The sequence below is a fragment of the Sinocyclocheilus rhinocerous genome, unplaced genomic scaffold (genome assembly GCF_001515625.1).
Source record: "Sinocyclocheilus rhinocerous isolate Xijiao unplaced genomic scaffold, SAMN03320098_v1.1 scaffold362, whole genome shotgun sequence".
NCBI classification, from domain to species: Eukaryota; Metazoa; Chordata; class Actinopteri; order Cypriniformes; family Cyprinidae; genus Sinocyclocheilus; species Sinocyclocheilus rhinocerous.
Genome location: NW_015639507.1, coordinates 1943637 through 1955216, shown reverse-complemented (window position 1 = coordinate 1955216; position 11580 = coordinate 1943637). Strand labels below are relative to the sequence as shown.

General features: G+C 37.3%; 1 protein-coding gene and 1 pseudogene across 1 annotated transcript in view; one reads left to right on the top strand and one right to left on the bottom strand.

Annotated features, from left to right (window-relative positions):
• Window positions 1-5448, top strand: part of LOC107751228 (uncharacterized) — a 12260-nt pseudogene extending 6812 nt beyond the window's left edge.
• A 2141-nt stretch (window positions 5449-7589) lies between these two features.
• The window catches only part of LOC107751209 (voltage-dependent calcium channel subunit alpha-2/delta-3-like), a 48681-nt gene continuing 44690 nt past the window's right edge, over window positions 7590-11580 (bottom strand). The window contains exons 36-38 of the mRNA XM_016566872.1: window positions 8776-8888; window positions 8598-8680; window positions 7590-8242 (exon numbers count right to left, since the gene is read on the bottom strand). Of these exons, the coding sequence (XP_016422358.1) occupies window positions 8150-8242; window positions 8598-8680; window positions 8776-8888 (289 nt within the window). The 3' untranslated portion in view covers window positions 7590-8149. The remainder of the gene's footprint in view (window positions 8243-8597; window positions 8681-8775; window positions 8889-11580) is intronic.

Genomic DNA, 11580 nt, shown 5'->3' with positions numbered 1-11580 from the left:
GTGATTCAATAAGGCTTCAGTAGTATTTGGAGGAAAGGGTAATTCCCATAGCAATGTAGAGTGACCGAATCGAAAGGGAACGTCATGCATATATATCTTGTCTCTTTGCATTTAAATATATATTTATTAACACTAGTACCTAACGGCAATGATATTGGCGCTCTTGTTAAACAGCTCAGGTCTACAGGCTTGAGTGGGCCCGAACCCCTATAGGACATTTAACGCCCTTAAAGCCATAAGCCAAAGCAATTGCGCCGACGATCCAGTGTGACAACTAGACGATGCCGCGTCACACCAGGGGCGGAGTTAACGCTGGTGAAACAGAGAATGTGAACTGGCGGCGTCTCCGGCGCCATCACATATAGATTAGTTGAAGTTTGTTTAATTTCAATGAAATTATGTGTTATGATGCAACGGCCGTACAGGTGCTCAAATAAGCAGAGTATGATGGTGATCATGTCCTAAAAGACGTGATGAACAATATCATAATGTGATAAGCTGATAGGGACAGCAATGAATTAGTGGTACGTCAATACAGGGGTGTATACGACCTAGTCGAAACCACTGAGGCAAGCAGCTCAGATCATAACTGAGGCTGAGTAGGCGCGTGCGCTGCTCGCACTGACAGCACATGTGAGGCAAGCGACGACACATCTAGGTTATAAAACCTCGCGAAAGTGCTGGGTGACGACCAGCCTGCCGCCATGCAAATGTCCTGAATTTCGGTGCCACTAACAGAACAGATTCCCTTTCCTCTCTGATTTTGCAAAGCACGCGAGGCAGAAGTTTCACTGGAGGAAAAGCATACTCATATATGAATATATTTTTACGTGCACCTCTAGTTTTCTCTTCCTCTTCTCTAAAAAAGCGCAGCATGGCCTCGCCCCCTTTGCTGCCTTTTCACGAGGGCGGGGTTTATCTGGGATTGTGATGTCACGAACCCGGGAAGTAACTCGTTGTAGTCCCTACCAGCCGTTTTTGTAGGCATTAAACTGCCAGAATTTTAAAAGACGATATCTCCGTTTGCATTGAACTTTCAGCTTCGTAACTTTGCAGACATTGTTTATGCTCAAACAGCAACATTACACAATAACTAACGTTAAAAAAAGTGAAATCGCAATCAACCACCCCTTTAAGGAAAAACTTAAGGTGCTTTATTCAGCTGGGCACTGATCTTTATATTTTGTGAGACCAACTAATACCACAAAACATCACTGAACTCATCAAATCTTTGCTAATATGTATTTTTGTGCTGTTGTTTTTCCTTCAAAATGACAGAATTAAAAAGGACTGAAAGGAAAGGTTTGTGCAGTCTCAAGAGTCACTTGCTTCTAATCTGAGATCTCTATATGAACACATTATATTTTTTATTCATTAGATCTTCCTCAGGCCAAGTTGAGAGCATCTGCTTCAGTTATTCTGGAAACAGACACAGTTGAGCTGAGCTGTGAGAATACTGAAGATCTGAAGATGGAGATGTGTTACTTCTACATAAATGGAGAAGAAAGTAACTCAAAAGTGAGCTCATCATGTCAGCTCTCACTCACTGGATCTCAGATCAGTGTTTGTCTGGAGGTCAGAGTTTATCTGTGAGAATAAACTGCTTTTACACTGTGATGAAGGGACAAATTAAAAAACCATCTGCTCACTCTGATCCAGTGACAGTAACAGTCCAGAGTGAGTTTTTTATTAATATACGTATGTGAAGTAGTATGGGTGAGATGATGTCAAGTTACATCACCAGTATGTGACATATGCAATTTTTTTATCTGTACCTTCAACAAACAAACTTTGCTTTAATGTTTGCAAATGATGTAAATTGACTCCCTGTAATTCTGATAATTTGTCTCTACAGTTTCAACACCAACCACCACTGAACATACGAGTACAAAAACAGCCAAGAAAACTAGTAAGTTACTGATAACACATTTTCTAGTTATTCTGGATTAAATTTGAGAACCGATTCCCTTCTAAAAAGTGATTCCCCTTGCAATATGTTATTTTTATATTTGCAGACCTCCAGTCCAAGACAATCCTCTCAACAAGCACAACAAAGGAAACCATTTGTAAGTTCATCCACTCTTCCTCAATGGTAAAAGTAACTTTGTAGAATTAATATGTTGAATTCAAAAACTATATTCAGAAATAGAGCTGGGATCTATTTTCAAAGATTATTGGTACATGGTAAGCAGCAGCACTCAGAGAATTAAAAAATGATGTGGTTCATGATTATGCTGCTTTTTAAACATGGTTACTAATTGTTTATGAATTATGTATATATATTTTTTCAAACATTCTAGTTTAATACTGTAACTACATGCTGTGGCACTACTTTTTCTGCAGTTTCCATGGCAACCTCTACTCAGCCTGGTAACAGTAGAATGTCAGAATATAGTAAGTACTGGAGATGACACGTTAAAAAGCAAATGGCAAAATTGCTTTGCTCCAAAATGATGTCTGCACAAAATGTTAAGTCATATTGAATATTATGTTTCACCCAATATGCTTGCATATTTATTTATTATTATTCTCAATAATAATACATTTGTCTCAATTAAATGTGACTGCATTTAAGCTCTGACATACTTGCATCATACATATGAATGCTTCTTTAATATAACTTGAATATTTTGAATCTATCCTCCACTTTACAACTGTGTGTTTATCATGGTCACTGCTACAATATTTAGTTGAGTACAACATAAAGATACATGCAGTCTTTGCGAAGACAGTTCATGTTTAATACAACTTCATACAGCTCTCACTGCAGTTTCAACAGCAGCGCCCACTCAAAAATCTTCACAAATGGACACATGTGAGTAAAGATTAGTGTTCAATTAAAACATGTACCTGGCAAAATAATTATTATTTCAAAGTGTTTATTGTATCTCATATAGCACATTATTCTACTATTTCAGCTTCAGCAACAATGACTGTCATTCTCACATCTGAAACCCCATCGTCCCACAGAACAGGTAACTTACTGCATCTTTTCTAAATATCAGAATAACAACATATAAGGAAAATTCTCCTTTTTCATGAAATCACTAAAACACCACTTCAACCCTACAAATTTCTTCCTAATGTTTACATTTCAACTGATCGTCCTAAAGGTCCAATACAATACACAGGTTTTCTGAGTCCTTTTCCTTTTGGGCTGATTTGACTGTTGCATTTGACTGTTTAAATTTCTTTAAAATAAGTAAAACAAATCTACATGTCCATACATTTTCTCAGTTCGTTTGAGTAATACTTTAATTCTCAAGTGACTGATGCATATAGAAAACCAAAACGTGGATAAACATGGATTAAAGTGTTGATATTGTTTTGACACAGTATGGTTTATAGTGCTGGTTTCCACTGGTGTTGCTGTAATTTTATCTGGACTCACAGGACTCATCTGTCTCTGCCGGTTTGCAAGTAAGTGCGTTACTTTGTAGGTTCTGTTGTATATGTGTATACTAAGCTTCATACAGAATTTATCATGCAATCTAGAATTGACTATTGACATAATGTTTAATTCAGTAGCTCATTGTTTTCTAGGTAAAAAAAGAAAACAGTAAGTTTTTTTTTTGTTTCATTTTTGTTGTCTAGCTGTATGTGTAAATGTGAAATTAGCTTCTTATCTGATATATTCATGTATGAAGAGATGTCATAAATATCAAAAAAAAAAATTTTTGCTATAAAATGAGATCAAAAAAACTGAATGAGCCCAGTCAAGAAACTGGTACGGTGAGTATCACCCTATTTATAATAATAAACATTTATAATAATCCATAATTAATAAGAATTGTTGAAAGGGGACTTGATCTTAATTATTGATTGTTATTTAGAGTTGTTCTGGACCTGCAGAGACATATTCTCTGATCACTTCTGTACCAGCCACATCTCAGCCCATATCTGTAGGTGAGAGAACATCATTCTCAGGAAATGATCTCAGATAACTTGAAACTTAGTAACAGATGTCACCAACTAAGCTAAATAAACCTGCTGAGTTAGAAACACTGTACAGCGACCACAGATTCTCAGAAACTGGTACCATTTCCATTTAGCAGTAACCCTCATGCTGTTCCAAACATATATGACTTTCTTTCTTCTGTGGAACACAAAATGAGCTATTTTGCAGGACGTTTACACTGTCAATACAATGAAAGCAGCAGTTTTGAAGGGCTTTTGAGCTTCTAAAAAAAAAACAAGTTTGAAGCTTTAGGCCTGGAGTGTTTAAACCTGTTCCTGCTGAGTTTAGCTCCTACCAGCTCTGGAAGTTTCTAGTGGCTGCGTCCGAAAGCTTAGGTTGCTGACTTGTTGCCTTGCTGCCTTGATCAGGCAATGACTTTGCAGGCAGTTTTTGTGCACAAAGACACCTCACAAAATTTATTTCAGACAGGCTTCTGAGTCAGCAACACGGTTTAATGATCTACAACAAAATAGAGTGAGCTCTGTTGATAATATGCAAATATTTAATTAATATAATATTAATTTCTCTCTAGAAATAACATCAAAAGGGGAAAAAGTTGGTTAAAAACATACATTTACACACAAACTGACCACCAACTGCAACTTTCAGACACCATAGTTATTTTTTTCTCTTGTTTTGGATGTTTTTCTACTGACTCTGTTTGACCCTCTTCATCATGGTGTTCTTTCAAAGGCCTCGAACACCCAGAGTCACATCAGGACAGCACAGCAGTTCCCACAGACACTCGCTCTTTCATTACATCTGTAAATCCAATTTACCAGCCCTCAGGTAATGAAATGTTCCTTTCATTAAAGTAGTCTTTCATATATCATGAGGAATCGAATGTCTAGGCCTACTATAAAAACACACTGTGGTTTCACAACTCGAAACTTCCTCTCTGGCCCAAAAGCTACATTTTACATGCTCACATTTAGGCACTGAAAAACTTGGCCGAACACAGTGAGTGAATATGGAGAAAGTGGGACAAATTCTAAATTCATCAAAACACTGTTGCACAGAATGAGTCTGAGAAGAGCTGATTCTGCTGTACAAATACACTAAAGCTTCATGACAAAGAGCTTGTTCATCAAGGTCAAAACATTTCTAAAATGATATGACTGGTTCAAATGCTTCTGCATTGCATTACAGATGCTTTGGTCAATAAAAAAACGGAAATGGAGAAACACAGAGGAAAATGTGGTATGTGTGAACAGTGTCATCCACCAAACCCACAAAACCAAATGAGACATGCACCATGAACAGAATACTAACACATTTCCTTCATGTGTGTCTTTTCTATCTTTTTTTACATTCTCTCTTAAGAATGTTCATCACTGTACTCCACAATCCCTGACAAACCAGTTCACTCCAACACAGGAGATCAAGTCTACAGTTTGGTGAAGATGCACTGAGGAATCTCAAATCTTATTTCATCATGTACAGCCACCTTAAGTTGGCTGTAAGTGACCTTTAAGTGAACATCTAGCTCATCAAGGGTGATGAGCGTCACAGACATTGCTCAGAGGATCTTCTTTGTCAAGGTCCAAAAAAAAAAAAAAAAAAGGTCTAGGGCATTTAAGGCTGAACCAATAAATATAATGGTTTTACTCATTTTCCAGAGTAAATTTTAAGCCATCTGAATTTCTGATCGACATATTTTGATACAAATATTAATTTTATTTTTTTTCTCAAAGAATCTATGTTTCAACACCACCTCTTTAATGCACGTGAGTATGTGTTTTGAAAACATTACCCATATAAAACATATACTGTCATTTACAGACAGCATTATGAAATTGTTTACTTACGGTTTGCGGTGCAGCTGCTGTCAGATCCAATACAGTTGGTTTCTTCGTCTTTCAACAGAAGTTTCTTTGCAGACTTCCCATTACACTGTCTCGTTTACAAAACCCAGTCAAATGCTCCGAACAAACATAAAATCCTCCGACATGATCCGATCCATTCACTTGTTGTTTCTGAAGGCTATATATAGATATACAACCCCCGAGTATGTCAAAGCTATCACTATGGCAAGCCAAAAGGGTCAGAATTACTCTATAGACGAATCACGTTTACATCCAATACCATTTACGCGACGGTGACCAGAGGCCATATTCACAAAACATTTTGTCTTACCACTAAGAATTCTCCTAAATAACAGTGTAAGTTCTTAGTTAAAGGGATAGTTTACCCAAAAATTAAAATTCTGTCATTAATTATTTACCCTTATGTCATTCCAAACCCATAAGACCTTCGTTCATCTTCGGAACACAAATTAAGATATTTTGATGAAATCCAAGAGCTTTCTGTCCCTCCATAGACAGCAACACAACTACCACATTCAAGGCCCAGAAAGGTATTAAGAACATCGATAAAATAGTCCGTGTGACATCAGTGGTACAACCGTAATTTTATGAAGCTATGAGAATACTTTTTGTGTGCAAAGACACAGAGAACTTCATTCAACAATTTCTTCTCTTCCGTGTCAGTCTCCGCCACGCATTCAGGAGAGTACCACGACGCACAATCTGAAGATTTCGACAGAGGATGATGTGCAATTTTTTTCCCCAGCCTTACTTATTTGAATCAGAATATACAGACGATGAACTAAGAGAGATTGATGTTCTATGTAAGAACGCCGGCTCCTGCGTCAGCAGCACCACACGCATGCGCCGTGGTACTCTTGTGAACACTGAACACCCTAATTTACGTGCATCTTTTACAGCGTTTGGAATCAGGACGATCCCACAATATCCAAATGAGCCAGTTTGGTTAGATAAACGATCAAGGGAAATTTCATTTCTCACGTCATGAGCCAGTGCAGCCAATGACAGAACAGTTAGCATGTTTTGCTCAAACTTTCGCCATGGCATTAGAGCTGGTACACATTTGTCGCTTGCGAAATCAAAATGATGGCACCGTGGGTGGAAACTTACAGACTAAGGGGTGGTAATATTATAATGAGATCCCTTTGCAACGTCACCAAGGGAGCGAGATCAGACGCGCTCATTTTCTCAGACGCTTGCAGAAAAAGGCTTACCTAAACAAAGTTACTGGGTTAATCTTTTTCACGTTTCCTTGGTTGGTAGATGCACCGGGGACCTGATTATAGCACTTAAATCCTGGAAAAGTCAGATTTTCATGATATGTCACCTTTAACATAGTTTTTGTAAGAAAAACAATGAATTATGATTCATAAATACATATTTATGGGGAAAACAGAAAAAGGACATTCCCTGAAGTCCCGGCATGACGTCACTTATGATTATATTTTATTTTAATAGTTTTGTTTATTTTAATTTTTATCATCAATAATGTGCATTCTCTCAAACCCACTCATATAATATTTTTCACTGTGAATTTCTGGCAACCACAGCTGCCATGTTTTTTTGTTTTGTTTTTATTTTACAGAATATCTTTTTGTGTCATTTGCACTGGAAAGGCTACATTTATAATACAAATGTTGTCAGATTTTATTACTTTCATGATTTGTGCCCATTTAAAAATAAAATACATTACATGTCAAGAGATATTAGAGATCTTTGCCTTATTATAACTCAAAGTTTATAAATAGCAGACTCAGTGAATCAGAAAAATGATGGAAAATATGTTTTTATTTACATAACATGGCTTTCCTTTGATGTAAAGGGTTTAGGCAATTAAAAGTTATTTTCCAAGTACTTTAAGCAGGCAAAACTTATAAAGTTTGTGAAGAATCCACATCTCATCTTTTGATGACCATGTACGCTATTCTTACAAACAGCTCTGTGAAATATTCCTATTTTGTCACATCATGCATCTTAAGACTCCAAATTAAACACAGAATAAATCTGAGAGGCAGGCAAGTAATAAAGAAATAAAATATATTTCTGCTCAGTTTTTGTCTGCGCTTCACACAGTACAGATTAAGACTAAAGTTGAGATGTATGCACCTTGAAGAACAGCTACATGGACTGCGTTTAGCTGTGACGCTCGTGGCGGCCACTGATATCCAGGCATGTTCACTGGTCCACATGTAAGAAGAAAACACTCAGCACATTCTAACACAGTCTTTGTAATAAATATCATCTATCTTCAGTAATCCAGACATCGCAAAGATGATTTTGTCTCTGTGGACTCATGTTTGGCATAAGCAAGGCTCTCTGATTCGAGTGTATAGTAAGCCTAACGGGTCAAGGCAGGGGTCAGAGGTCACCTGCTGATCACGAACGGCAACACTGAGAATAAAATGGCCACCAGTGGAAAACTCAAAGCATTCGCTGATCCACATTCCATAGCGTTCTCCTGTTCAAAAATAGAATTACACAAAATCATTGAATACTACACATTCAAATTGATTGGATAAATTTAACTTTCAGCCACAGAATGACTCCAAATGAGCTGAAAGCCCTGCAAGAGGCATACAACTGAAGAGTGAATGGTCCACTAAATCTTTTCGAGTGTACTTTCTTTCAGCTGTGATGTGGATGAGCATTTTACAGGCAGAGTGAATGGGGTACTTTAAAATAGAATATATGATTATGAAGTACATGAACAGCAGTTTCAAAATATTGGAGAACCTTCAGTATAGTTTAAAATCTGGTATGGTGTTGATCATCAAAAGCAGATATTTAATACTACAGCATCATGCATTATGTACCTCCGGATGAAATGGATGACAGGACTGTGGCCGTCTGCGATCCTTTTGAAACTTCAGCCTGTCACACTTCAGAGACTCATTATGTGCTCAGAGGTCAAGGCTGATAATTATACAAATACTCATGCTAAACATAACATTCTAAACAAGTAGATGTTTTGTTATTTTATAAAAAGGATATAAATGATCTCAATGGGCTCCATGGTAACCGGAGGGGTGGAGCTACAGTCACATTTATTCTCAACAACCACCATGAACAGGTTACTGCTGGGAATCTGCTGAATTACAAAGGTCCTGAGAGGAAAAGTACAAAAAAAAAAATGTGAGATTCTTGTTCACAAAACATGTAGAAGTGATTGTTATTCACCTAATGACAAATCAGGTCTGTCCTATACAAATAAACCCTCTTTAGGCCTAACCAGAGAAACCACATATAGGCCTAATTGTACCCTACATTTCTGCATGTCAAAGAAAAAAAGAACACTTTCAAAAGAAACACTAAAACATGACTATATTTTACCTAAATTCAATAATTCATATCTCCAAATATCTAATACTCTATGGCCTGGTTTCACAGACAGGGCTTAGACTAAAGTCAGGATTAGGCCATAGTTCAGTTAGGACATATAAGTAATTTTTATGACCGTGCCTAAGAAAAAACATAACTGGTGTGCATCTTGAGACAAAACAATGGCACTGATATATTTTAAGATGAGTCAGTGCAAGTTTCTTTCAGTTGAAACAGCTCAGACTTACATTTTAGTCTGGGACTAGGTTTAAGCCTTGTCTGTGAAACCGGGGGGAATATATATCTTAAAGGGATAGTTCACCCAACAATGAAAATTCTGTCATCATTTACTCACCCTCCAAACCTGTATGAGTTTGTTTCTTTCTTCTGTTGAAACACAAAAGAAGAAATTTTGAAGAATGTTGGTAACCAAACAGTTGACAGTAGCCATTGACTTCCATAGTATGGAAAAAATACTATGGAAGTCAATGGCTACTGTTAACTGTTTGGTTACCAACATTCATTAACCCTTAAATGCATAGATGTTTCGCCAGTCATTATTACATATTAGGGACTTTAGGGACCCGGACCTACAGTATATATCCAACACGGAACTGTTGCAATAGCATAAAACTCTCCTGATATTTTAATAACAGTTACAAAAGAATTAAATAAAGCATATTTCATTACCTTTTGAAACTTAGAAGGGTTCAATTTGAGCAGATGATTTTACCATCACTGTCATCAGCACTTCCCCAGTACATTCAGCATCTGGCTCATATTCGCGATCTCAACCATATTCTGAAAACTATCGTTTTCAATGACTTAAAAATCAATATTTAGATCGCCTGCAGCTTATTCACCACATCCACCATCAAATGACAGTGAAACTTATATTTCATTGCGGACAGTAATTACTCTGCAGTAAAGCCATTCAAGCCAGTTCAATTTTTGCTGATTATATTCTTTTGTTTTATGCCTGCAGTAATTATGAGTGAAACATCACTTCATCATTGTCTATCAAACAGTGCCACCTTGAGGAGTAAATTGCACTTACTGAGTCATCAGATATTTAATTATTTTGGCGATGAAGGAGGGAGAGGGTAGTGAATGACGTCCCGGGTCGGTAAAGACCCGAGGTATGCATTTAAGGGTTAAAATATAAAATTTTGTGCCCAACAGAAGAAAGAAACTTAGACAGGATTGGAGCAACTTTGAAATAATTTTCATTTTTGGGTGAACTATCCCTATATTTTAAAATCTGAATTTAAAACGGAATCTAAACATCTTATTATTACTAATATATCTATAAAATACATGTTTTGTTATATTTTACATAAATAAGCATAATACCAGAATACTGTGGAACAATTATTATTGTCTACATGACAGTTAGCTACATAGCTGTTACGTATCCGGTCCATGAACTTCCGTCTGCTAGCCATCAGAGGTCACCCTTTCCATTTTCATTGACTCTCGCACTACACACTGTTGCATATCACCCCGGACTACATATCCCATCATTCATTGCACTGATTGCACACAGCACTGATTGCACACAGCTGTTTCACTGATTGCACACAGCCCTGATTGCACACAGCTGTTTCATATCACTCACTCACTATTTAACACTCCATCTCACTCCTTCTAACTGCGGAGTATTGTATGCGCTTATCGCCAGCAGTGATAGCTACTCTACAGAGCCCTCGTTAGCTTCCTAGCCTAGCCTAGTCTTGCCTTGTCTGTTTTCTCGGTTTCTGATCTTTGCCTGTTTTCCTGGATTTATCCCTTTAGTCTTGCCCTTTTGATTCTGTTCGCCGTTCGTTGACCTTCGCTAGCCCTAGGATTATTCTTGGATCTTGCCCTCCATATACCTGTTTGCCATTGTTCGACCCTGCCTGTGTTTCTGACCTCTCTGCTTTAATAAAGCTTGCACATGGATCCGCATGTCTCACGTCTTGTCAGCCCCGTAACAATAGCACTTGTCAGAAATAAAGATGTGAGAGAGAGTGAAGCGCAGCTCTGTTTAATGTCAGATCATGCTATGTTTATTCTTTCAGATGTATGTGTGCCGCTGCTATTGAGAGCAAAATAACCACATATAGGCTAAACAGCTTTCCACAGAAGGGTATCAGTTATCTACGACACAGGCTCTCATACAGTTCTAGCTTGATGCTTTTTAATTAGAAACGTGGGGGTGGCTGTCAGAGTTAGATCTTTGTCTATGTCTATATCTAAGGCCTTTCAGTTGTATATTAAATATTTTTTACTTTCCATTTTCTACTTTAAATATATGTGTCATGAAGAAGAATATTAAAGGGGTCATATGATGCGATTTCAAGTTTTCCTTTCTCTTTGGAGTGTTACAAGCTGATTGTGCATAGATAAGATCCCTGAAGTTGCAAAGACTAAAGTCTCAAAACCAAAGAGATATTCTTTATCAAAGTTAAGACTCTGCCACGCCCCCCTAAAACGGCT